The sequence below is a fragment of the Colobus angolensis genome, unplaced genomic scaffold, assembly GCF_000951035.1.
Source record: "Colobus angolensis palliatus isolate OR3802 unplaced genomic scaffold, Cang.pa_1.0 Scaffold19, whole genome shotgun sequence".
In the NCBI taxonomy this organism is placed as follows: domain Eukaryota; kingdom Metazoa; phylum Chordata; class Mammalia; order Primates; family Cercopithecidae; genus Colobus; species Colobus angolensis.
The window spans coordinates 2,422,697-2,450,634 of record NW_012115043.1 but is presented as its reverse complement, the minus strand read 5'-3'; the positions used below and the strand labels follow the sequence as shown (position 1 = coordinate 2,450,634).

Sequence of the window (27,938 nt, the reverse complement as noted above, 5' to 3'; positions counted from 1 at the left end):
TCAGGCAGGGTTGGGCGGGGAGCCAGTTTCTGTGATGAAATCCCCCAACAAAGGGTAGAAAGTCTTCTGGGGTAAATGCAAGGCAGTCTGCTGGCCGAGCTCCACTTGGGAGCACAGGGAACGAACGGTACAGGGCCTATTATACGCTGCGCCACTTCGGGAAGCTATTGCTTTCTGAAGGAGCCACAGATGTTCTCCCTGCCTGCTGATTAACGGGTGTGTTACTCAGCTTGGAGTGGACAGATGAGATCAGCTGTGAATATTCTCAACTGTGTGACCACCATAAACTCTGCCAGTGCAGGTGTAGGGACCCTGCAGGCCGTAAGCAATTTAGCCACAGCGTTTAATGAGCAATTGAGCATCTTGGAGGTGCCAGGACCTGTGCTCATGGCTGGAATGGAGGCGCAGACAAATCAGACACTGCCCCCGACCCCATGGGACTCAGTCGGCTAGGGGAAGCAGACACATAAACAACTAGCCCCAGAACAATGCAGTGCGTGCCAGCATGGAGGCCTGGAGCAAGCACGATGCAGGGAGTGCTGAGTTCTTTCTCAGGGACCAGAGAGGCTTTGCAGCACAGGAAGCATTTGAACTGTACCATACTATTGAATAGGGTTTGGCAGGAGGAAATGAGGAGGAGGCATTCCTGAAAGGGGACCTGCCCAGAGTTCCACACTGGCCTGAACTGGAGACCAGCACATGTGCACCTGGATTGGGAATGAACTGTGGCTCCGGCTTCATAACTCTGCCTTTCCAGATGGGTGGGTTACCAGAGCCTTGTGAGAACAGATTGGCCTTGCTTTGGTTTGGTTGGTGGTTTGAGACAGGGAGGCAATGTGACTCAAGAGGACAACCTTTGGGATAATACAGACCTGGGTTCAAAGCCCAGTTCAGCTCCTTGGCAGTCATGTGATGTTGGGCAAGTTTCACTTTTTTTTTTTTTTTTTGAGACAAGGTCTCACTCTGTCACCTAGGCTGGAGGGCAGTGGTGCAATCATGGGTCACTGCAGCCTTGACCTCCCAGGTTCAAGTGATCCTCCCACCTCAACCTCCCAAGGAGCTGGGACTATAGGCACATGCCACCGTGCCTGGCTAATTTTTCTGATTTTCTTATTATTTGTAGAGATAGGTTCTCACTATGTTGCCCAGGCTGTTATTAAACTCCTGGGTTCAAGTGATCCTCCTACCCTGAAGTGATCCTCCCACCCTGAAGTGATCCTCCCTATCCAAAGTGCTGGGATTATAAATGTGAGCCACTATTTGACCTTCTCAGTCTTGGTTTTCCATCTTTAAAATGGGGATAATCTCTTTTTCTTAGAGTGAAAAGTAAATGAGATGAAGTTGGAGAAGGACTTAACCCATAGCCGGGTTTGCAGTGGGTGCGCCGTACATTAATGATAATTGTGGCAATGCTGCTGGGTGGGTGACTGCATGTGGAAGTGGAGTGTGTGGGGGCGTGGGCGTGTTTTGAGACCGCCCAGGTGGGTGGACTGTGTGACTGCAGTGTGAGGATGTGAGGGTTGGTTGTACATTCCCTTGAGTGTGAGCTGACTGGGCAAGACAAGCCTGAGGCTGATGAAGGCCATGGGGATTTGGTATGGGGTGAGTTAGCCTGTAATTCACTCTGAGTTGGAAAGGATTCTCCAGTGTCATTCAGTTCGACCTGAACCTGCTATGTGAGTCCCATCCCTGACACCTGTGCCAAGTGACCTCCAGTTTCTTTAATTGCCTTCAGCAATGGGGAACTCACAACCTCCAAACACAGCAAATCCTATTGTTGGACCTCACTGACTACTCGCTAGAAACAAAAGCAGCTCAGCCCCATGGAGCACCTTCAGAGTCACAAGATTCACCTCCACACGCCATTCATTCATTCATAGATATTTGCTGAGCACCCCTACTACCAGATACTATTCTGAATCCTGGGGATGTAACAGAGGACCAAGGCAGACACAGGCTCTGTCCTCTCAGAGTTTATAGTTTTGTTGACCTTAACTCACAACGCCCCTGTGAGGCAGGCAGAAGAGATTAGGATGAATCCCATTGAACACACTAGGAAACAGGATGGTGATGGTTGATGTGATATCAGCACATGTCTGGTGCTTTGTATACTTTAGAGAATCTAATCTTCACATCAGCCCTAGGAGGTGAGCCCTATTAATATCGCCCCTCTTTTAAAGATGAGAAGCATACCCGGGTGTGGTGGTGGGCGCCTATAATCCCAACTAACTCTGGAGACTGAGGCAGGAGAATCACTTGAACCTGGGAGGCGGAGGTTGCAGTGAGCTGAGATCATGCTACTGCACTCCAGCCTGGACAACAAAGTGAGAATCTGTCTCAATTAAAAGAAAATAAAATTTAAATTTAAAAAAGATGAGGAAGCAGAGAAGTGATGTTTCTTGCTTAGGGTTACACAGCAAGGAACCGGCCTGGCTCTTTTAACCCCAGGCCCATGCTGCCTCTTGAATCAAGTCATCGAGACTTGCCAGAGCGATACAGCAGGGGCCTTGACTGAAGCTGCTGGACGCAGACCCTGAGTGCTTTGCACCACCATTGGAAGGCCACGTGGAAGCCCTGGCAGTGTCCATGCATGTGGAAGCCTAACATGAGTGACCTCCAGTCTGTCCCACCCACAGCTGTGTTTACACCACCTCCTCACTCCCACCCCATCCCATCCCAAAGAGCCAGAAGTGAGTGAGGTCAGCCTCTCCCACCCTGCATGTAAACAGAGGCTGGAGGACCAGAAGTCATCTCAGGGCAGTATGATAGACTCCTGGTAGGAGAAGCCAAGGGCAGCTTCAGGTTCCTTTGCTCCAGAAATCCTGTGGGGCGTCTCCATCCCAGCATCCAGTAGCCTGTTGCTCCCAGGAGCAGCAGCATCGGCTGGGAGGGCAGGCAGGGCTGGGTGAGGATTACTGCATGCTGGATCACGGCTCCTGGGTAATCCCCGTTTGTGCCACTTGCAAAGCGTGAGGTTGGAGGCGGGTGTGTTTGAGCAGCCCCAGCCCCTCTATTGTCGACACCACGGATTACAGCAGCTTCTCTCTGCAGCTCAGCATGGGTCGCACAGATTCCTTGACTGCTTTGTTGGGAAGATGCCCTTTCTCATTCCTTCTGCTCTCTGCCCAGCCCTCCTCAGTTCAGCCTCCAACAGGAAGGAGAATTTTCAACCCTAGAGACTGGGTGATGGAAAGAGACTTGAGATGGACTCAAAGGACTGGGGTGGCGGGTCCTGCTCTTGTGCTGTCTTGAGCAGGTGACCTAACCTCTAATTCTGTCTTCTCATCCCATAAATGAGGATAAAAAATAAAGCCAGCTGCCCAACTTAAGTCAGGTAATCCATGTCAGGGTGCTCTGTAAACTAGCGGCACCACTCTACCAAGGTCAGATATTAGAATCAGCCATGGCACAAGACTTGCAGTGGTGTGAGACTGCAGTTCCAGCTGCTCGGGAGGCTGAGGCGGGAGGATCACTTGAGCCCAGGGAGTTTGAGGCTGCACTAAGCTATGATCGCCACAGCACTCCAGCCTGGGCAGCAGTGAGACCACGTCTCTAAAACCAACGACAACAACAAAAATGATATTCGAGTCAACAGTGAGCACAACTACCAACACGAATAACAATGGTGATCAGCACCACATGAGTCTGTGAAAGGTACTGTTCAGTGTTTCCTCCAGCCTGGAACTGATGTTAGGAACTACTGTCTCTTGGGCCTAAAACTAATATGTGATGTATTAGTTGTGCATTCAAATAACCTTAGGAGCTTTTCAAACATCAGACCTGGTTCCTGGGGTCCATGAACCAGGTTCCTGGGGTCCATGCCCAGAGATTCTAATTCACTAGAACTGGGATGGGGCTGGACGTCTCTGGTTTTTTTGGTTTTTTTTTTTTTTTTTTTTTTTTCTTTGAGATGGAGTCTCATTCTGTCACCCAGGCTGGAGTGCAATGGCGTGATCTCAGCTCACTGCAAACTCCACCTCCTGATTCTCCTGCCTCAGCCTCCTGAATAGCTGGGATTACAGGTGCGTGCCACCATGCCCAGCTAATTTTTGTACTTTCAGTAAAGACGGGGTTTTGCCATGTTGGCCAGGCTAGTCTCGAACTCCTGACCTCGTGATATGCCCGCCTTGGCCTCCCAAAGTGCTGGGATTAACAAGCATGAGCCACTGAACCTGGCCGTGTCTCTGTTTTTAACTCCAGTGCTCGTGGTCAAAGACCACTCCTGCCCAAAGTCAAGGACACTGTAGGACAAGTGACTGTATGCCCAGGGTCCCTTCCTCTGCACCACACTCAGCTGTTCCTGAACCTCCTTGCAGTGGGAGGCCCGAGCACGCTGCTGTATGCTGAGGGAACCCAGTCTTCTCAGCTGCCATGCAGGGTTTAGGAATCTCTAAACTTGAAGCTTCTCCACAGTTTATTTTATGCAACTTTCTGTATCTAGAACTGGGACAAATGTTTCTTCAGCTAAATTTTTTAAACTCAGGTTCTTCAAGGTATAATTTACATGCATTAAAAAAATCATCTTTTTTAGTGTCCAGCTCCATGCATTTCACAAATGCAAACAATCGTGTAACCACCATCACTATCATGATACAGAACATCTCCACTGCCTCCTGAAATTCCCTCCTGCCCCTTTGTGATCAGGCCTTCCTCCCACCCCCAGGCCTTGCCACCATTCATCCGTGTTCCATCTTTAGAAGTTGTTTTTTTCCAGAATATTATGTCAATGGAATCATTGGGTATGTAGCCTTTGAACCTGCTTGTGCACTCCGCTTACAGGTTTTTTTCTTTTTTGTTATTGGGTGTTTTTGAGACAGGGTCTTAGGGTCTTGCTTTGTTGCCCAGGCTGGAGTGTCTGAACACAGCTCACTGCAGCTTCCAACTCCTGGGCTCAAGCAGTCCTCCCACTCAGCACCCCAAGTAGCTAGGACTACAGGTGCACACCACCACACCCAGCTAACTTTTGTATTTTTTGTAGAGACAGGGTTTCACCATGTTGCCCAGGCTGATCTCAAACTCCTGAGCTGAAGCACTCTGCCCACCTTGACCTCCCAAAGTGGTGGGATTACAGGCATGAGCCACCACACCCGGCCCAGCTTTACTGTATTTGAGAGTCATCTGTGGGGTTGTGGGTATCAGTAGTTTGCTCCTTTTATTGCTGAGTTTGTGTTTCATCCTGTGGATGTGCCATAGCTTTTCTTCCTGGGGTAATTTAATTGTTTCTAGCTTTCATCCAGAAATGCTGTCTAGCAAGAAATGCAATTTGTTTGATTCATATGTAAATCTTTCTGCACGGGCTGCTTCAAAAGTCAAAAAGACTCATTTGTCAGCAATTTTAAAAAAATTTTCCTACTACGTGCTGCTGTGAGGGCACGTAGTTCCAGTGCTTACAGGGCTCAGATGAGAACCGTAATGCAGGAGGGGGCTTGGGTGTAATTGAGCATCCCCTGCCCTCCTGAAGGGGCTGCAGTGGGAATATGGGTGCATAGTAGTTTCTGATTTTTGATTTTTTAACAAAAGAAAGAAGTCTGGGTTTTTCTTAAAGATCTTGACTTTTAAAAAAAATGTTGGCAACTAATTTAGAACATGCTTAATCACTGTGCTGGCTGCTAGCTGCTGGCTAGATTGAGTTCTGTCTCATGACGTGTGGCTTATGTGGTCCTGAGTGCCAGAGATTCAGACAGATTTTCTCCCCTGTGCCCTCTGGGGACAAGTGATGTGGACAGAAGGGAGAAGCCAGGGACTTGGCTGACACAGATGCAGGACTCCTAGCCTTTGAGTGAGGGAAGGAGGGAGCAAGAGACTCAGAGTCTTCCCAAGAATCACTGCTTCTAGAGCAGTGGCTTTTCATTCTCACTGTGGGGAGCTCAAGAATACAGAGGCTCAGGCCCCATCATCAAGTCCATTTCGTTGGCTGGGGAGAGACCCAGGTGTCAGTACTTACGAAAAAACATGTCTGCGGGCAAATTTAAGCAGTAAGGGCTGAGAACCACTGCTCCGGAGAGGCCAGGAGGTCTGGTCAGAGGCTGAGGCCCCAGCCCCCAGGCACCTCTCCCTGCCAGTTTCCCTGGGGAAGTCATGAGTTTGAAGAGTAGGCAGAGGTCAGGTGTCATCACTGAGTCACTCCTCAATGGCCAATGAGAGTGCAGAGGGTAGCTCTGAGCACAGGAGGTGTAGTGAGACTCCTGGGTTTAGCTCCCAGTCCCATCACTGCCAACTGGGGGTCCTTAGCAAGGTACTTACCTTTTTTCTGCCTGTTTCTACATCTGCAAAATGGGCACAATAATGTCAAATTCATGAGGATAATGAGGACCAAATTAGGTAATTCCTATAAGCTGCTTCTAAATGTATTACCTATAAAATTTTATTTTTACTTGTTTATTTGTTTTACTTTACGTTTGTGTATTCATTATTGTATTGATCTTGTGTTGGTCTCATATGAGAGATTCAGAAATGACTAAGACATCATCCCAACTGTCAAGGAGTTTGGAGTTGGACCTGAACACAGGAAAAGCAATGCACCAGGGCAGGGCAGCTTGCCCTCAGTGCCCAAGAGTGGTTTATGGACCTTCAAGTGCAGATGAGTCCCCAGGAAGAAAGAGTGTGTTGGTGGGGGGGTGGTCAGGGAAGGTGTATGTTGGAAGAGAGATGAGTAAAATTCCAGGGTGCAGAGAGAAGAGGGCAGGCATCTCTTTGGAGTGTCTTGGGATTGGGGAGGTGGAGGTAACCACGTGCCTGGGACAATAAGGAGAGCCTGGCTATAGCATAAGGAGCTCGTGGGAGAGGAGACTCTGCATCATGGTGGAGTGAGAGGCACTGTGACAAGTGTGGTCTTCATCTACAGGATGGGATGGGGAGATGTGAGCAAGAAATGGCTTCTGCTCTGAGCCTGTACGATTTTATTAGGTGACTCGGTTATTTGCTGAGCTGAATCTTGCAGGGGCAGCCTCATCTCCCTCTGTCTGCTTACCTCTGCCATAGACCCTCAGGCTTCCGGGTACAGCCTCCTTCCTGCCCCACACACCCTGGTGTATCCCCATGTCCACGCCTCCCCATATTGTAGCTGACATAACTTGCTGAGCTTCTGGTGTACCAGTTCGATGAGGCTCTGTGCTGAGGGAGTTTGCTCACTCTTACTTCTATACCGAAAATCTTCCCTCCCTGCCCCCAAACTGGAAACACAGCCTTCCATAAAGACACCTCCTCCAACCCCACCACCACCCAAACCAGCAACATCAGTGCTGGAGAGAGGAAGAAAAGGGGAAGGGCCAGCATCATTTGGGTGGGGCTTTGCATATATTAGTAATAACAATTACAAATATTCAACAATAATGGTACATTACCATAATGACCAAATCTCCAGTGCCTTCTACGTGCCAAGCACTTAGCAGGCATGACCTCATTTAATTCTCACAAGAGTCACAGAGAAACCCCATAGCCCAGTCAAGCACACACCCTATGGAGTGGAAGGCCTGGGTTTGAATCCTTTCTCTGTCCCTTCTTGCCTGGATGACCTTGGGCAAGTTACTGAATGCCTGTGCCTTAGTTTCCTCCCCTGTGATATGGGGAAGATAATAGCGTCTGCCTCACTGGGTTGTGATGAACACTAAGGAAGGCAGTATTTGCAAAGTGCTTAGAATAGTACCTAACATGTAGCAAGTACAACACTAACTGTCAAATACATTAAAATATGTAACATATCACTTTATCCATTTTATAACGAGGGGATAGAAACAGGTGAGGCAAGGGACTTTACAATAATTACATGTATTAAGCCCATAGGATGAGCCAAGTAATGTTATAGCCACTGTACGTGCATTTTCATTTAATCCCCACATCAGCTCCATGAGGGGGCACCATTATTATCACCACAGTTGATACACAAATGGGGTCCCAAAAGGTAGATCAACTTGCTCACGACAGTAGCTAATAGAGAAAGTCCTTTTCCCAGGGCTTTTCCTGCCTCCTCTGGAGTCTACATGGGCTCACCCAGCCTCTCCATTCATTCCCTGAGGCTAAGCACTGCTGGGTACAGGAGACTTTCTGCTGAGAGGGATGCCCTCAGTTTCCCATGTGATGTGGAAGATAAGGCAAGCTGGGGAAAGGGCAGGATGAGAATGTGGGAGGGAGGGACCACCAGGTCTCCTGGGCCAGATGTGCCATTTGCCTCCAGATGGGGCAGGGAGGAATGAATTGTAATTGGACAGCAGAGATGCTGTGACTTTATTTAGAGTTAGCAGAGGAGAGCCAGGAAGGTGAGGCCAGCAAGGTCTGTTGGGGGAGCCATGGGATCATGCTGGGGAGTGCTGAATGTGTCTTGGAGTTTTGCAAAGTTGTTGCCCCATCAGCGGGGCTGCTCCACATTGGAAATTCTGGAGTAGTTCTGAATGAGTCAATGTCTGAGAAAATCATTTAGTTCAGAAGTTCAGGAGAATAATTGGAATGACTCCATTGCAGGTCTGCTGTGTACGGTTGTCTGAGTTGTGCCCTGCACAAAGGCACCTGGCAGGGGGTAAGTGGGGTCTGAAATCCAGTCCACGTTCCACTCCCTGAGCCTGGAGCTGATTCTGCTGGAGGAAGAGGCACCTTCCTCTATTCTCACAAAAGTGCCCTGTGGACTGGAGTGGTCCTGACTCGGTGGGAGAGGTGAGGAGAGAGACTTTATCCCCAGAGCTGGATTGACAGAGGCCAGACTATGCCAGTGGTTTGGTACTCAGGCAACCACAGCTTTGACTTTCACAGAAACCAGGAGGGCCCAAACAAAGAGCCCAGGTGCTGGGGAAGAAACGATGTGCAGGGAAAGGCTGTGCACTGAGCAGTTCCCAGGGCCTCCGAATGTCCTTATGAAATGGACAGGGGACCAGCAGGAGGGTCAGTGACAGGAGCAGCCTCAGTGGGGGTCAGATCAGGAGGACCTGGATGAGGCTGAGGCAGAAGCTAATTGAGAACCCTGACCTCATGACTGGGAACCAACTCGCTGTGGGGTCAGGAGCTTGGGCTCTTAAACCAGCATGTGTATGTGTGTGTGTGTGTGTTCATGCGTGTGTGTGTCTGTGTGTGTTGTGTACATACACGTGCACTATGTCTAAGTGGACACCATGAAGGAAAAGCACCCCAGTAGAAAGAGTCCTTTAAAAACCAGGAATCCAAAAAGATAGGTAATGCCCCCGCCAGAGGCACCGCTGCCCTGGAGGAGTTGCCTGATGCTGTGTTCTGTCACCCAGCATTGTCGTTCTGTTGGAAGAGAAAAGGGAGGGTGCTGGTGTTTGCTCAGTGCCCACCAGGCACCGTGCCAGATGTTCTGCATCCATTACCTCATTTTCCTCTCCACCCCTCTTCCTCATGGTTTCTGTAGCAATGACATCATTCAGTGGAATAAAGAAAGAAAAAAAGGGAAAAAATCTCCTTTCAAGGCTCGGCAGTGTTACTGGACCCAGGGGATGCTGTGTGGGGTGGTCGTGTGCAACAGGCAGTATGACCCTGATTATTGCTCCCCCTGACCCAAGTGGTCATTGTTATCATCCCCTGAGCTGTGCAACTTTTCCAGCAACTGCATGGCAGGCACAGGCAGCTGCATCAGCACACCCCAAGGAACGGTGCTGAAGGATGAGAGAAAACCTCAAAACAAAATCGTTTTCTTTGTTCCTGGCAGGAGCAGGCCTGCTAGGCTTGGGTGGGGCTCTGTGGTCTCTGGGCCTCCTTAAAATAGCAAAGTTCTTTGCTGTGGGGGCAGAGAGACCTCATGGGGACAGGTCACAGGCAGTGTCCAAAGACTCAGAGATCTGCTACCCTCTCCCTCTCTTCTTTATTTCCATCAGTTGAAATGCTTTAGGCTGCAAGTAACAAAGAAAGCCAACCAAAACTGACTCAAGCTATAGGATTTTCATGGTTTTTCAAATAAGAGTTGCAGAGGAAGGAGGTCCTAGGTTTGGTTGGTGGCTCCACAGTGTCATCAAGGACCCAGGCCTCTTCTGTGCTTCTGGTCTGTCTTCTCATCATTTTGGCCTTTTGGTTGTAGGTTTGTTACCTCTTGGCCACAAAAATGGGTGCCAGAACGCCGGGATTTACCTCCTCAAATGCAAGCAAAGGCAGGAAGCAAGCAAAGGTGTGTGCCAGTATGCCAAGAAAGAACTTTTCTTATGTCTCTCTTCTTAGTGAGACAAAAATCTTTCTCAGAAGCCCCCTAGGGGACTTCCTCCTGTGTCTCACTGGCCAGCCCCCTAGGGGACTTCCTCCTGTGTCTCACTGGCCAGCCCCCTAGGGGACTTCCTCCTGTGTCTCACTGGCCAGAACTGGGTCTTGGGCCCTCTCCCAAGGGTGAGGGGTGTTCCCGTGGTCGTGCAGGGCGGTGGTGGGGATGGGGCTGGGAATGGCAGGTACAAGTCCAGTCAGCAGGTCTGCCTGCTCCCTTCTCCAGGAGCTTGTCCCCGTGCTCCCAGGGAACACCTGGATGGCCGGGTTCTGAAGTGGTGAAAGGCCAGTCACTTGCCCGTCAGTGGGTTCTGGACAGTCTCCATGTATAGGGCATTGTGAGGAAGACCAAGAGGATGGAGGTTGTCCTGAGAAGGAGACAGTGTTACCCTCGTTTTTATAGATGAGAACTCGAGCTCCAAAAAGTTAATGAACTTGTCTAGGGCTTGTTATACATTTTATAATATTTTATAGATGAGAACACAAGCTCCAAAAAGTTAATGAATTTGTCCAGTAGATACTTAGTAAGTGGTGGCACTAGGATTTAAACCCGTATCTGTCTGTGAAGCCATCCTGTGTTTGGCCCACTTTGGAACAGTGTCCTCTCTCCTTCCAGAATCTCAGCCAGGAAGTTGGCAACCTTTAGAGTTCCTGTGCATTCCAGCTCTTAGAGCTGACACCAGGGCCCAGCTTACAGCCTCCGGGAGAAGTTAATCTCAACATGTGTAAAGAGAACCAGTCAACCCTGAAGTACACACCAGGTGCCAGGGGGCAGGGTGGCAGCCAGGAAATGCTGCAGGTGTTCAGGGGAGGGTAGGTCCCTGGGGATGGGATGGTCAGAGACCCCGTGGGGCCAATTCATTTACTGCTTGACATCAGTAGCCACACCAGAGAAGGTGCTGATGCCTGCACACAGACAACCCCTCCTGAGTTGCCAGGAGGAGAGGAGGAGATGCTCCTGGCAGTCAGTGTAAACAGGCTGCTGGAATTGCCCCGATGGCCACCAGGGAGGGCCACATGCCACCCCTCAGCATCGCTGGAGCGGGCTCTCTGTTGGTTGCTAGCAACGGATTCTGTTGACCTTTAGTAATGAGGGAGTCTGAGCTAGAGAGTGACCAGCAGCCAGGCCTCCCAGGCTCTCAGGCCTCAGATGTCTGGAATTTCGGAGCTAGAAGGTACCCAGATTTCCGTTATCTTGACTGCCACAGTGGGGTCTCTGGGATGGTGATGTGAGTGCCTCCTGCACTGGCAGCCCCCATGTGGCATAACTCCTTGGGCACTATTCATCCACACGGCCCATCTATGCAGGGTACAGCCTTCAGGTCTTAGCTGGCAGCCCTGACAACTTGGATGTGCAAAGAAGGTACAAGTTTGTTTCCTCTGAAGCTTGTCTGGTGTCATCCAGGAGCCCCACCTGGTAGGTAGCCGTGATAAAACGCATTCAGCTCGGTCCAGTGGAGTTGGTCTGATTCAGTAACTTATGATGTAAAGGCTCACCCTTTGAGGGATAATTTTTGTTGATGTTGTTGTTGCTGTTGTTGTTATTGTTGTTGTTGTTGTTTGAGACGGAGTCTCGCTTTGTTGCCCAGGCTGGAGTGCAGTGGCGCGATCTTGGCTCACTGCAACCTCCACTGCTCCCAGGTTCAAGTGATTCTCCTGCCTCAGCTTCCTGAATAGCTGGGATTACAGGCATCCACCACCATGCCCAGCTAATTTTTTCTGTATTTTTAGTAGAGATGGAGTTTCACCATGTTGGCCCGGCTGGTTTTGAACTCCTGACCTTAAGGGATCTACCCACCTCAACCTCCCAAAGGGCTAGGATTACAGGCATGAGCCACTGTGCCAGGTGGGGGTAATTTGACATCTGCTTGGATGACTCCAAAGGAATCACCTTTCAGAACTGCTCCTCCCCTGGCCTCTGTGGATAGAGATGGCCCAGGCTCATGCGACTTCAAGGGTTGGAGGAAAAGGGCCCTAGGCACCCCAGTGGACCTTAAACATGTCCTGGCTGATGCCCCTGAGTTGTGGCTGGTCTGTCCTCTCCCAGAGCATTCTTTGGGCATCTCCTGCTGATGTCTGCAGCTGACAAACTCATGCTTCATTTTGTTCTTGGCCCTGATAGTGGGGTGCATCCCCAGCGGGGCCCTGGCTGGCCTTGCAGATTTCAGAACTCAATCTCATTACGTCTTGCCTAGGCCTAAACTGTCTCCCTAACAGCCTCTGAGCCCACACCTTGCCCCTGCCCATGCCAACCTCGCACTAGCTGTGGCTCTCAGACCTTCCACACCCTGCTTTGGGGCTGCGCGGAGACTGCTGGGTCCTCTCCACCAGCCAGGTGCCAAAGGAGGCTCAAGGGAATGCTCCAGGCTCTCTGGCCAGATCCCTCACCATCTCATTCAGTGAAGCCAACTTCTGTTTGACCCACTGCTTGTAATAGTGTCCTTTCTCCTTCCAGAATCTCAACCAGTAGGTTGGAGAGACACTCCTATGTTCTCAGAGCAACCTCAACACATTTTCCCCTGAGGTTCTGGCCCAAAGTACAGGAACTCCAAGCACACTCCTGAACATCCACGTGTCTGTTTCTACTTCCCTTCTCATCCCACAGTCCTGCAGGCTGCAAGGGTGAGACTTCCCCTTCCTCCTGGTGTCCAGCCAGGACCTCCCTGTGATGGAGTCAGCCAGACAGGACTCTTCATTTGCTAACATGGAGAGACGGGAGTTAAGAAAAGTCCTCTGTCAACAATTCTGTCCCTTAAGATATTTTGTGGCTGCAGAATCCTATCTTGGAAGTCGGAATGTAAATTTTTTTGAGTCCTGCTTTAACAGTCCGAACTCTCCCTGGATAATGGATGTCATTCATTTATTTTGTATTTTTGTAGTTTTTTGGAGGCAGAGTCTTGCTCTGTCATCCAGGCTGGAGTGCAGTGGCATGATCTCGGCTCACTGCATTCTCCATCGCCTGGGTTTGAGTAATTCTCATGCCTCAGCCTCCTGAGTAGCTGGGACTATAGGCGCATGCCAGCATGCTTGGCTAATTTTTTTTATTTTTAATAGAGATGGGGTTTCGCCATGTTGGTCAGGCTGGTCTCAAACTCTTGACCTCAAGTGATCTGCCCACCTTGGGCCCCCAAAGTGCTGGGATTACAGGCGTGAGCCACCATGCCTGGCCAATAAATGGATGTGATTTAGAGGAACAGCAGGAAGGTCACACCTAGTAAATGCAGAACAGTACACTAACATTATTTTAAAAATTACAGTGATCCCTTTACATTCTTCTCTGACCTCTTCTCCATCTCCCTTCCCTCTGCTTATGGCTTCTGCCTCTGCCACCAACTAGTGGTGCAATGTAGCCCACATTTAAACCCTTCAAGGGGAGGAGCTGGCTGGTTTAGCTGTCACCATTGAGTGTGGATCACTCCTATGGAGCAGAACTGTGTGCTGGACGGTCACGTGGAATGCTACGCGATCACCTAGAATGAGGTGGCCTCCCTTGTGAATTGGGGGAAGAGAGGGCGTTGTAGGGGAACTGTTGGTCACAGATCCCGAGAAGACTCCTCTTTCCTTGCTGGGTCCTAAATTAACTACTGGATTCTTTTTACAAGGCAGTGAGTGAGAGGTGGAGAACATCAGGAGACAGTTATCATGGATGTTTTCAAACAAAAACCCATTGATTTCCTCAGTAACATTAAGTTTAATTAAAAAAACAAGTTTCTGCTCTAGTTTCTAGACCCTCAGCTGGTGAGGCCCCTTGAATTGTTTCCAAAGTCCTAGAGGGAATAGTTACTCCTACACACACACACACACACACACACACACACACACTGCTTGGGGACAGTGCAGGGTGGACAGTGCAAAGGGTTTATCTCCAAATAAGCTCTGTGCATGGGGCCTGGGATCTATTTATTTATGGGCAAGTTGATTTATTACCCCTTTTTATACCCAATATGATTAGCAGTAATATAAAGAACTTCAGCTTCTCCTTTCTCATTTGGGGCACTGAGAGATAGGCTTCCTTTTATTTGAACAGAGATACTACAACAGAGCCAGCAGACGGTCCTTCTCTTCCACGCCGTCCCCTGGCTGTAATGTAGATAGATTATCTCTTGGGAAGGGGAAGGCCCATCACCAGTTACCATATTCCCGTGGGAACAGTTTATCAGTCCATCTTTTTTTGCACTGGCAGGTGACAGGGAGCAAAGTCTTCGTCTGTGGACCAGGGACCAGGCCAGGCACTCTGAACACCGGATCCCAGTTATCCTGAGAGTTGGTCAGGGCCTGTCACAGGCAGGGAGCCTCAGCAGTGGCAGCTATGCCTGGCATCTCCCCAGCTCAGCCTTTAGCCTTGACTATGAAACAGCCTTTTAAAAGAGTTGCTCAGCCTCGCCTACCAAGAGGCCGGAGGCCATGTAGGAGGGTGTGAGAAGTAGGACCTGCTGTGGAAAGAGAATAGGGCTGAAAACCAGAAGTCCTGGGTTGAATTCCACCAGCCCTTATTAAGCACTTGCTGTGTGCACGATCTTGTGCATGACAGTCTAGAAATACAGAAGAAAGCCCTCGAGGGATGCATTAGGCCCAGCTCTTTTACTCACTCACTGGCTGGCAGGGTGGTTGTCAAGGGCAAACCCAAAGCACTTTTGAAGGTGCAGATTGATTGGTAAAATAATCTTTGTTGAGCAGTCATGGTTAGCAAAGCACGTTCACACACAGTATTATTTCACTAGGTCCTCCTAACCATCCTAGGAAAAATATGAATTATATCAATTTTTCTGATGGAGGAACTGGGAGGTAAAGGGACAGATGCAAAGTCACAGAGCTGAAGCTTCAGAAGGTCCGGTGCTCCTTGCAGTGCCGCTCAGGGACCAAAGTCTGGTTCTGGGACCAGTAGCCTCAGCATCACCTGGCAGTGAGTTAGGGATGCAGATTCTCGGGCCCCACCCTCGGCTTCCTGAATCAGAAACAAGGGGCCTCAGCAATCTGTGTTTTCACAAGCCCACTGGGTAATTGTGATGCACGTGCAAGTTTGAGAAGCACTGGGCTGGAGAGTGATTCTCAATTTAATCATCTATGTGAACCACCTGGACCACACCGTGTTCAACCGTAGATTCTGATTTGAGTCAAGGGTGGGGCCTGGGATTCTCCATTTCTAACCAGCTTCCAGGTAATGCCAGTGCTATTGGTCCACAGGCGGTCCATTGGACAGCAAAGATCCCAAACAGCAATCACCTGGTGGGCTTGGTTAAAATGCACATTCCCTAGCTCATTCCCACAATGTGTGATTCTACAGGCTGGAAGTGGGGCCCAGGAGCCTGCATTTCCACAAACACTTCAGGTGATTCTGAGGCAGATGACCTGGGGCTCACACTCCAAGGACCTGTCCCCTGGAGCTCGAGCTTGCAGACCATCCACGCTGGCCTCATTTTCAAAGGTTTTCCACCTTCACTCCTCTCCCCACTGGACTTGAACCACCCATTTGATCTCCTGCCAGACTTTGGACTGAGGGGGTGCAAGTTGGAGGCCATCTCTGAGCCAGCAGGGCCCTCAGTTCCTCAAAATAGGTCAGGAGTCTGGCACAGACCAGCCTCAGTGGCTGCAAATAGAAACCATCTGTTGGGCCTGTGTTTTGAGCTCCACCGCCCCTCTCTGCCTGGTCAGAGAAACACAGAACTCAGAACCTCAATGGAGCATGGATCCTTCCCAGCAGGCCTGGGTTCTGCTCTGCCACTGCCTGCCCGGATAGACTCCCATGGGATCTGCCTGCAGGGAAGAGGTGGCGGCACCAGATTCTACCATCTCAGGGCAGGAAGCTTGCAGTGTGGACCGGCCATCCAGAGACAATACTGTGTGACCTTGGACGAGTTGCTCCTCCTCTCTGGGTCTATGAAATGAGAGGCTGGATTTAGTGGACCTATGAGTCCTTTTCTGCTCTGACAGGATGCGGTTCCTTCAAAGCCTTTTTGTGTCAGGACCACATGGAGGAAAAGTTAGGCCCAGAGAAGGCAGACATTTCCTTTTCCTGGCTCTCTGTGCCGAGTGAATATGTGGGATCTGGTCCTGTGAACATGGGGATAGACGAGGTTCGCGATCTGGAGCTCCAAGGGGACTTTTGTAGGCCTTGAGGCAAAGACTTGGGTTGCTCTTCCTTGTCCCTGCCCTCCGATTCCTTCCCTCACTCGTGTATTTCATAACCATTTATCAAGATGATGTTAGGCCCAATGGGAAGCCTGGAAAAATAGGAGGAATGAGGTACAGTCCCTGCCCTCAACAACAGCCAGGATAGTTGGGGAGCAGACAAGTAAAGGAGAGACCTCGGTGACAGCTCTGAATCAGATCCCAGCTCCTCCACTTCAGTGACCTGGACAAACCCAGTCACGTCTGGAAATGGGGATAATAATTGTACCTATTTCTCAGGGTTATTTAAGGACTGGAGGATATAATGAATGTAAGATGCTCAGCTCATCGTGAGCACTAAACACACGTTGGTTGTTGTCAGTGTGGTGATCACACCAGGAGCAAGGGGAGCACAGCATGAAATCTGGGGGCCTCGGGAAAGACTTCCCAGTGACCGTCTTGGGGGAGGTGGGAAGCTGTCTTGAAGAGACTGAGGTAGAGGAGGCTACAGCCTTCTCCTTACATGTCCAGCCTTGTTCACCAGAGCAGGAAAGGCTGCAGGGATTCGGGGCAGAGGCCTGGTACAGAATAGACCGTGTCTCTGGCTGGGCTTGCACTGGGTGGTGGATGCATGCTGCGTCTCCTCCCCTCTAGAGACTGTTGAGAAGGCGCCATCCCAGCCCTGCCTGTTCCCACTTGGCTTTGATCCACTCCCTGATAGCATGAGGGAGGCAGGACAGAGCTGGGTGGTGAGGAGGAATTCCCATTTCCTGGGTGAGAAGAATGAGGGGCTTGCCCGAGAGGCCCTATGAGTTGGTGGGAGAACTGGTCTGGAACCCAAGAATTCCATGTTTGCCAGAGATGCAGAGAAAGACAGTGGAGTGACTCCAAATTACAGCCTTCCTAACTCCCTGTACACCCCACCCAGGAACTTCCAGGAGTGGAGGTTTGGATTGATTCTTTTCTTCCAGGATTTAGGACTTTCAGTAGCTAACTGATGACTTTTAGGAGCTAATTGATGTCTCTTCTCCCAGTGCTGTCCAGTGGAACACACTGCAGTGATGGAAATGCTCTGTAACCTCTGCTGTCCCATATGGTAGCCACTAGCCATATGTGCCTATTGAGCTCTTGATATGTGGTTAGTCTGAGGAGGAATTTTCCATTTAATTTTAATTAATCTGAATTTAAACAGCTGCATGTGGCTGGTAGCTACCCTATAGGACAGTGCAGTTTTAGCCTACTCTAAGGTACACAGGCAAGAGGAGATACTCCCAAATGTTGGCTCCACACATACATGCCTTCATAACACATTTCCCAGATGATTCTGATGCATAACCAAGTTTGGAAATGGTCAGGCCAGGGGTCTGAGAGATGCTATGCTGAGGGAAATGGCACAGTTCATGCATCTCCCATTGTCTGTTTGGCTTTCTCATTTTACAGAGGAGGACACTGAAGCTTGAAGTCCACTGGGAATTACTGCCCAGGCTGGCGAGCCCCTCGGGACTGTGGGCTGGTTCCCTCTGCTCCCTCCAGTTTGGAAATATTCACTGTGTTTCTCCTGTGTGTCCAACCTTCCTGGGTGGAGGAGGAACAGATGATCAGCTCTCGCTCACGACCCAGAATGCTGTGGATGAGATGGAGCTGTTGATAACAGTGTCTTTCCTTCATGACAGTGCCACATTATTTTCTCTTGTGTTCTCATGTTCCATCCTCATACAGATTCCAGGACCCAGGTCAGTTGATACCCACATATCACAGAAGAGGACACTGAGCCCGGAGAAGGAAGGTGGCTTGTCCCAGGTCACACAGCTAGTGACCAAACAAGATGGAAAGTGCCAGTCTTTCTCTGACAGCACATGACCCGGGAATGGCTCTGTCATATATCGTGATGGGCTGCCCCATGGGAGCTACCAGGGCAGATCTGAGAGGTCTCCTGGGCTCCCCACATTACACAGCTCTTTTCCAGGGGGCTTACTCCCAGCCCTTTGATGTGAACGTAGCCACATTGCCCCTTCACCTGAGTCAGAAACTAAAAAAAAGTGCTCTCTTACATTTTTGTGTTCCAGTTAAAAACTAAATTTTGCTCATGTCATCATCTAGAAAATGCACCCGCTGGCCACAATAAATCATTTTTGAGATCCGAGGACAGGATACAATTTGCTTCCATGTGGAGTATACATAGTGATTATCTCAGAAGAGAAAAAAAGCTATCCTACATTTCTTGAGAGGCTATAAGGGCCATTTAGCTGCAAAATGAATACTTCTTCCTTCCGGGCCCTCCCCATCTGGGAGGGAGACCAGGATGGCCCTGGGCCCAGGGAGAGGCTGCCAGGGAGCAGGCCCAGCAACTGTGCACATCTGGAATCCAGAACCTCTCCCTCCCTCTCCTGACCCTCAGCCCAGCCCAGCCCAGCCCTGTCCTCCTCCTCCTGGCAAAGCCTGACCTTCCCAAGTAAACATTTGATTATTTGAAGTCAGAGACTCTCCCTCACAGGAGGAGAGAGGGTAGAGCTAGTGTTTAGCAAGCACCCATCCTGGGCCAGACACTTTGCCAAGGAATTTGTATTTGGTCACTTCATTGTATCCAGTGAGCTGGATGACATTATTCTCATTTTAAGAAAACTGATATTCAGACAGGCTGAGTAGGTAGTCCAAAGTCATACAACTAACAAGTAGCAGAGCCAAGATAGAAACCACTGGATTCTTTCTTACTCCTAAAACCTTTCCTGCTATACAGTTTCTTTACACTTTTGTGTAGGGGCCTGGATTTATGGAGCTATTGGGGAGGGGTAAGAGTTGAGGTGGAGAGGCTGAAGGAGGAGAAGGTGTGTGTTGTATTGGAAAGAGAAGTAGACTAAGAGTCAGAAGTTCTTGGCTGAAGTCTTGGCTACACCATTTTGATAGCTTGTGACTTTGGACAAGTCTCTTAACTCCTCCATTAGCCACACAGACACTCTATATCGTAAATGGGATTGTAGTACCTGCCTAGCTCTGCCTGCTGGACAGCAGCGGGGCTGACTGAGGTGGTGTCTGGAAAGGATCATGACTGCAGGTGGGCTTTTCAGGGTGGTTCTACAGGCACTGGCCCCTTGCTGATTCTGTGCTGTCAACAGCAAGGGACTCACTAGGCCTCAGCCTGACAGCAGTACTGGGTTCCGAGGTGTCAGTATTCTGGTGACAGGGAGCCTATTGGAGACAGGGCTGCATGACCAGAAGGAAGAACGTGGTAGAGGAAGGGCTCATGAGGTAGGGTGAGGACCAGACCTTCATCCTGTGGGCAAGGCAGCACATCAGCCTGAAAATAAAATGCAAAACCTCAGCAGGCTGAAGTCACAGCCCTAGGGTGAGTTCCCTGAAGGAGGCACCTCCTTGGGCCTGACCTTGGCTCTTGCCCCCCTACCGTACTGAGAGGTGATTCAGCCAGAGTCACTATGAGGCTCAGCTATAAGGGAGCCCTGAACCAGGCATGGAGTCGGGTGGGGCTGTGCAGGGGCCCGAAGGAGTTGGATGATCTGGTAACTTACAGTCCAGTAACTGGAGACAGAAAATATGCATATCTAAAGCTTGAAATAAGTGCCAAGCATTAATCAGCTCTGTGGGACGCCCTAAGAGGAGGTGGCTATTGCCATGTAAGAGCTTTTGTCATTCAGGGTCACAGCAACCCAACTGGGGTAGGGAAATATAGAGGAGGAAGACCCCCAGCCAGGGAGGGTGGTAGAACCAGGATGGTAGACCTCAAAGCTCCTCTCTGTTCCAACATCATGTGTTTAATAAAGTACAGGAACTCTATTATCTCAGGGCTGGAAAGCGATCTAGTTCCACTCATTAATCCACATCGTCCTTGGTCGGAGGTCGTCCACCTAAATCTTGAAACCCCTCCTCCCCCCAGGGATAGGAAGCTCATTACCTATCAAGGTAGCTTCTTTTTCCAAGTTAGGCAGCTCTAACCATTAAGGAAGTCCTTTCTTTTACGGAGTTCAAAACCGATCTTGAAAACCAATCTCAAAACCAATATGTCCCAATCTTGTGTCTTGTACTCATTTGTCCTAAAAGATTCAGAGACAGTGTGTTCTGCTCTCACTAGAACCAGTCGGGGGGAATCTACCAGTATCTGGGTAGGGCTTCAGGGGTAAAGGCAAAGGGCCAGATTTTCAGGTCACCTCTTGGCCGCCCCCACTGATTTCCCTTTGAGGTCTCGGCAGGGATGAGGTCAGCCCCTTAGTCATGCAGATCCTTCTGCAGACACCCAGCTTTGGCCCACAGTGTGTATTTGTGCCTGGCCTGGCCTTCCAGCCTCTGTCCATCACCTTCCAGAACAAACCCTTGGCACTGGCCAGGTGGCCTCCTCACTGCCACCAGCCAGACCAAGTGTGTGCTTACACATTCCCTCTGCCCTCTCCTCTCCTTTCTCATGATTTACCAAAGCCAAGTAACTAATCATGGAGACATTGTAACCTGAATCAAATCAAGGCCTTAGACCTAACTCTTAAAGTTTACAAGGGATACAGGAACAACCTTAGCAATGCCCTGAAGCATCATGAGACAAATCTTTGGAACGTTTTATAAGACGACTGAGCTGGTATCTTTCAAAAGGCAATGCCATTTAAAAAAAAAAACATGGTGCTAGGAGTATTTTAGGTTAAAGAAGGTAAAAGAGAGTTCACAACCAAATGCAACACGGGAACCTGGGATTCACTGAATCTTAGTTCAGAAACTAAAATAACTGTAGAAGGTATTTGGGGGAAATGTAAACACGGACTGGACATTACATGGTATTAAGGAATGGTCAGTTTTCTTGGATGCGATGATGGTGATGTGCTAAGGAAATTGCCCTCCTTTGTAGGAAGTGCTTAAGGAAGTAATAAGGAGGCAGGAGTCATGATTTTTGCAAGTTCTTTTCCCATAATTCCACAGAAGTAGAAAGAAAGAAGAGCTGGGGTAGAGGGGGAGGAGCAGCTGGTGCTTGGAGCAGCAAAGTGTCTTTCCCAAGGTCAGTAGGAGTCTGAATAGGGAGTGGAGCCAGGACTGCAGACTCCCAGCTCAGGGTCCTGTGTGAACACCTGTGCATAGGTTCACGCGGAGTGGAGCTCCAGGCCCAGGGATGTGGAGCCATTGATCAACAGCAGCCTCTGACCTCCCTTCCCCTGGCCCTTCCCAAGGCCCAGCAGAAAGAATCTCCATGGAGATCCAGCCCCAGCCTACCAGCCACAGTGGAGAGGCCAGCCCAGGCTGGCTGAGAGACAGACACTCTCCATTCTTCCCAGGAAGCAGGCCTGCCTCATTCTAGGGCCTGCCCAGGCCCATCCCCGGGGAACGTGCTGAGTGGGAGAACATGCCTGCTCACCCCCAGCCTGAGCGCTGTGGTCCCCTGGGATGCAGCATCCAGTTCGGAAGTGCTAGCTGGGCTGTGGGGGCAACAGGAGATGGGCAAGGGGTCATTCAAGAAGACCACAAGTGTGCACACCAGAGCCCTCACCACAGATGCTTCCTTCCTGTGTCCACACCCTGAGGACTGGGGAGATGGGGAGATGAGAGAGAGAGGAAAGAAGGGCAGAGAGTGGGAGGAAGCAGAAGGAGCAGGGAAAAGGAGAAGGGGGAGGGTGGACGAGGAAGGGTGAAGTCAGATGGAAAAACAGGCACAGAAACTGCGGGCCGCTGACCGCTCCACCTGGGGAACCTGGGGTATGTGTGGACCTTGCCTGGTGGGCTCAGGAGAGCCTATCAGGTCAGCATGTCCTGTGCTGGGCACATGGCAAGCAGCTTGGCATTGGCTCCTCCCAAGCCCTTGGAGGTGATGGGGATGATTAGCCACCTTTATTTTATTTATTTATTTATTTATTTTGAGACAGGGTTCAGCACTGTCGCCCAGGCGGGTAGTGCAGTGGTGCAACTCAGCTCACTGCAACCTCCACCTCCCAGGCTTAAGCCATCCTCCCACCTCAGCCTCCCAAGTAGCTGAGACTATAGGCGCATACTACTATGCCTGGCTAACTTTGTACGTTTTTGGTAGAGACGGGGTTTTGCCATGTTGTTCAGGTTAGTGTCTCCAACTCCTGGGTTCAAGCGATCTGTCCTCCTCAGTCCCTCAAGGTGCTGGGATTACAGGAGTGACTCACCTCACCCGGCCTAGCCTCTTTTTTTTTTTTTTTTTTTTGAGATGGAGTCTCATTCTGTTGCCCAGGCTGGAGTGCAGTGGTGCAATCTCGGCTCACTGCAACCTCTGCCACCCGGGTTCAAGCAATTCTCCTGCCTCAGCCTCCCAAGTAGCTGGGATTACAGGTGCTTACCACCATGCCCGCTAGCCTCTTTAATATGGGAGTCGATGGAGGTGGCATAGAGAAGTTAAGTGACTTGCCCAAGTCACACAGCAGGGTTGGGATTTGAGTCTAGGTCTGCGTGGCTTTCAGTCTGGTTCTTGTCACCCTTCCCCTTGCTGTCCCCCAGGAAGAGCCTGCGGTGAAGTCTGCACTGGGAAGAGCACAGAACTGGGCACTCAGCCTAGAAACAGGCCTGTGCAGACCATCCCCGGTGCCCAGCCACAGGCTGTGCTGGGGTTGGAGACAGAACTTGCCATCCCTGTGGCTCCCTGAGCCTTGGGTTCTGGTGGATGCTGAACTGTGTCATCTGTCTCCCCACTAAGCTGGACTCCCTTCGTGGATGGGCTGGGCCTGCCACCAGGTCAGTTGCCCAGCAGGTCTCCCCATGGCCTCCAAGACTCACCTAGGCTGCCTGGGAAAAGGGCACACTAGTCTTCAGTCCCTTTCAGAAGACTCTGGTATCACTTCCTGCCATCACAGAGCAGCGACACACCCCCAGGATGGGAGAGGCTAGGACAAGCTCTAGACTAGGAGCCTGGGGAGAGGTGCCGGCTGTCTGCGGATTCCGAGGAGGTCACTGTGGGCTATGTAGATCAGAGTGAGTCGGGTCTTAAAGGCTGAGAGTTGGCTGCACAGAGAAGACATTCCAAGCTAGAACTGCACTAGCAAGGAACAGGAGGTTGGAGTGAGCAAGCTCAACACCTCCTTTCTCTTGTGTGGAAACTGTGGCATCAAGAATGTTCTGTGTGGAAAAGGCAGAGCAATACCTAGTGTCCTCACTTCAGATTAAACTTTTGCCAGGTCCACCAACCACCCATACTATATTTTTCATACTGTATTTTTCTTTGAATTGATTCACTTTTTGAAACTTAGCCTCATTAGCAGTAGTATCTGTGAAACCATGGATTTGACATGCAAGTTATATTTTTTCTAAAGCAATTTAAAAGAAACACATGACTGGCTAAAATTGACTTCATCTCTGTAACCGTGTAAAGGTCCACCTGGGACCCCACTTTGGGAATAGTTGGTGTCCTGATGAGGAGCCAGTGCTTGGGGAAGGGAGAGCCTTGCCTGCTCTCCCTTCAGCTTGGGGAGGGAGGGGAGAAGCTTGCCTGAGGTCACACAGCCTGGAGAGGAGAGGGGAAGGCCTTGCCTGAGGGCACACAGTCAGCCTGGGGACGGGAGGGGCTTGCCTGAGGGCACACAGTCAGCCTAGGGAGGGAAAAGGGCAGTGACCCACCAGCCTCCCAGCCAGTGCTCTTGCCTCTCCAGCATGACTTTATCCAGACAGTCTGGGGCAGAACTCAGCAGAAAGAGAAGGCGGGAGGGACAGGGACACAGCGTGGGCAAAGACAGGGAAGTAGGGAGGAGTAGAGAGCAGGGAGACTGGCCCAGTGGGATGGAGGGCAACCTTGGGAAGTGGAGAAGAGGCAGTGGAGAGGCAGGGGTTGGGGCCCAGAGAACTGGTGGAAGAGGATTTGCCTGAAGGTGAGGAGTGACTTCCCTGGGATTCTCCTTCTGGATTCTGAACTTCTTCCTTCAATAAAGAGGCCTTTGTAATTTAGCTCTTGGCTTGATTTAAATCAAATGCAGGCCGGGCGGCACCATGGCTCACGCCTGTAATCCCAGCACTTTGGGAGGCCGGGTCAGATGGATCAGCTGAGGTCAGGAGTTCAAGACCAGCCTGACCAACATGGTGAAATCTGTCTCTACTACAAATGCAAAAATTAGCCGGGCGTGGTGGTGGGTCCCTGTAATCCCGGCTACTCAGGAGGCTGAGGTGGGAGAATCACTTGAACCTGGGAGACAGAGGTTGCAGTGAGCCGAGATTGCGCCATTGCACTCCAGCCTGGGTGACAGAGGGAGACCCCGTCTCAAAAACAAACAAACAAAAAGAAACAAACAAACAAAAACTGTACAAAGTATATCAGTTAGAACAGGCTAGGATATGCTGTAATAACAAATTAACTCCAAAATCATAGCGGCTTATATAACAAAAGTTTGTCACTCATGCAAAGTCTGCTATGGATTCTGTAAGTGCTCCAAGACAGCAATGCCTCATGTAGTGACTCAGCAATCCAGATCGCTTTAATTGTGTGCTTTGTCATCACATGAGACTCTCTAGCTGTGATGGAAAAGTACTGATTCCTGGGCTGCATCCTCAAAATATTGGATTCAGTAGGTCTAGATTGGGACCCAGGAATCAGCATTTCTGTGTCCTGAGGGTGGGCGACCTCCCCCACCCCAGATGACTTTGATACAGGTGATCTGTGGGCCACATGCTGAGAAACCTTGCTTCAAAGGGTAATCTGGCATAGGAGGAGTCTCGGATTTCCAGTCAGGAGACCTATGTTCATGGCCCTACTTAGCTGTGTAGCCTTGGACAAGTCACTTAACCTCTCTGTGCCTGATGATGTGATGATAACATCCAGGACTCAGAGATTTCTGAGGGTGTACCTGTGGATCAGAAATGCTAGATAATCCGAGAGGATGACAGTGGGTGGGGGGTTGCCTTCTTGCACACGGAGAGACATCTCCCCACCCCACTCCTGCTGTGGGCCTTGTCCTCAATCTTGGTGAACACTGGCCTCTGCTGTCTGCACCTCCCATACTGAACCGAGCATAGTTCCGGATACTCAGGAGGGAGTCTGTCTGTGTTCTTGCTTTGCTCTATCACATGATAGGTTCCTGGGTAGTAAAAGGACCCTACAGCCTTTCTAGAAAGTGGGGTGGGCCTGTGTACCAAAAGCCCCTATGCCAATCTTTGTTCTTGTAAGATTTTATTCAAAGATTAAACCCACTAGAACGGGCTGGGCCTATGAGTGTGCCCTGAATTCTTGGATGCTTCTTCCTTTCCACCTCTTCCTGACGGGGTACCCAGGACCTGCTCACCTGCTGCACCTCTGAGCCGCAGCTTCCCTCCCCCCAGAGCCCAGCCCAGGCCCTTCATGGCACAGGGCCCAGCCTGACCCTTGTCTCTCCTGACCACTTACAGATGTCCTGGCGTCCGCAATACCGTAGCTCCAAGTTCCGGAATGTCTACGGGAAGGTGGCCAACCGGGAGCACTGCTTCGATGGGATCCCCATCACGAAGAATGTGCATGACAACCACTTCTGTGCCGTCAACGCCCGCTTCCTGGCCATCGTCACTGAGAGCGCAGGGGGCGGCTCCTTCCTCGTCATCCCCCTGGAGCAGGTAGGTGGCCGCTACCTTCACTCCACGGGCAGCTCCAGGGCAGAGGAGCCATCCTTGGTCTCTCCTAGGCCTGTTGACCCTACTTCTCTCCGAGTTCCCACCTTTTACTTCCTCATCAAGCATCTAGTGGCTATGCCTTCTCCAGGATTTTCCTGAGATTCAACAGAACAAGTACAGGCCCTGGATCCGGGAGACCTGAGATCTCTTTCCAGAGCTTACCTAAAGGTGTACACTTGGACAAGCCACTCCCTTGGTGTATACAAGGTTCCATTCCCTGAAGGAGTGGAACACTCTGATGTCCAAGACCAGGTCTAGCTCTATCACTCTGTGTCCTGAGTGTCCTCTTGGTTTGGAGCCAGAAGGGATGGAGACCCAGCCATAAGTATTATACACTGAGCAACTGCAAAAATTATACCCTTTTTTTTTGAAATGGAGTCTTGCTCTGTCGTACAGGCTGGAGTGCAATGGCGCGATCTCGGCTCATGCAACCTCTGCCTCCCAGGTTCAAGCAATTCTCCTGCCTCAGCCTCCCGAGTAGCTGGGATTGCAGGCGTGTGCCACCGTACCCGGCTAATTTTTGTATTTTTAGTAGAGATGGGGTTTCACCATGTTGGTCAGGCTGGTCTCGAACTCCTGACCTCAGGTGATCTGCCCACCGTGGCTCCCAAAGTGCTGGGATTACAGGCATGAACCACCGTGCCCGGCCCACTCATTTTTTTTTTTAATTGCTCTCCACTGAGAGACTGGAAATAATTTACCTTCTTCCCCATCCTCCACCTCCTAGCTAAAGATTTCCCCTTTCTGCAGCTGCTTACGTGAATATAACAGATTAAATCTGCAAAGCCTAGATCATGAAATTTTTAAGCCAAAGCCATTCAGGCGGAGTCCCTGGAGGCCTGTGGGAGGTCACGCGCTTCAGGGAAAGTGCTCGCTGTCAGTCCCACTTGTTTATGGCTGAGTTCCCCCTTCCCAGCTTGACTCATCCCCACTCCCACCCTCCGCCAATCGCTCAGGGGGAGGAAGAGGTGCATGTGGAAGGAAGCCTTGGTTCTCAAAATTCACTGTCAGCTGGTGGTGGTGGATGGATTTTTCCAGTCTCTCCTACCCACAGTGGGGGAGCACAGATTTGGAAAAGGCTTAGACCGGATCTTCCTTTCCACCAAAGAGGCAGCTGCAGGGACACTGACGACAGAACCTGATGCACAGAGAGGTCCGAGGAGCATGCACTTGGTGGTGGGAGGTCTGGGTTCTGCACTTGCCAGATTTGGGACCGTGCATATGTCACTTCACTTCTCTGACCTTTATTTTCCTGTAATGGTAAAAGCAGGATCAGAAATCCTCCTCTGCCTACATCTGCCATGTTGACCTTAAGTGAGATAATAGATGTGAAGCTTCTAGTGAACCACACAACATGGTTACTTTTTTGGGAACGTTATCCACTCTGCTGGTCAACCTCGCAAAGGCTCACAGCTGCTCTAACACATTCGGAAGGATCCTCAAGTGCAGCTTCCCTTCCCTCCTGAATCAGATGGCCTTAGATCACTGTTGCCTCAGGCACACACTCAGCTCCATCCATCTAGGCCTGCAGGTCCCCAGGAACATGTGGGCTGGTTCTTACTGAGGCTCAAACCTATTGCGGGCACCCTGCCATACTCCACATTAGGCTCACAAGGGTCAACAGTCAGTACCTCATACCATAACAAAAATTAATTCCAGATGCATTAAATATCTAAACATTTAAAATAAGAAAAGCTACAAGTGTTTTAGAGGAAAATAGAGTGCATGTTTAAAATCATGCAATGAAGAAAGGCTTCCTAAGAAAGACAGGAATCCCCAAAATCATAAAGAAAATGAATAGATTAGAATAAATTTTTAAAAGATAGTTTCTGTACTACAATGAGACACCTAAACAAAATGAAAACTCAAGCCACATACTTGACTACAATATTTGCAATATAGAATAGACAAAGTATTCCTGTGAAGAATATACAAAGAGTTCCAGAAAAATCAACAAGAACAAGAACGTGGCCGGGCACGGTGGCTCATACCTGTAATCCCAGCACTTTGGGAGACCAAGGTGGGTGGATCACCTGAGGTTGGGAGTTTGAGGCCAGCCTGACCAACAT

At 50.2% G+C, this 27,938-nt stretch overlaps 1 protein-coding gene across 3 annotated transcripts in view; it reads left to right on the top strand.

Annotated features, from left to right (window-relative positions):
• CORO2B (coronin, actin binding protein, 2B) overlaps positions 1–27,938 on the top strand; it is a 117,575-nt gene that overhangs the window by 10,047 nt on the left and 79,590 nt on the right. Inside the window, exons 1-2 of one of the 3 annotated variants that reach the window (XM_011940336.1) lie at positions 11,258–11,608; positions 25,612–25,812. In XM_011940336.1, the coding sequence (XP_011795726.1) occupies positions 25,612–25,812 (201 nt within the window). In that variant the 5' untranslated portion in view covers positions 11,258–11,608. Of the gene's footprint in view, positions 1–11,257; positions 11,609–24,864; positions 24,880–25,611; positions 25,813–27,938 lie in introns of those variants that run through there. The other 2 variants (XM_011940334.1, XM_011940335.1) reach the window with 2 other exon arrangements.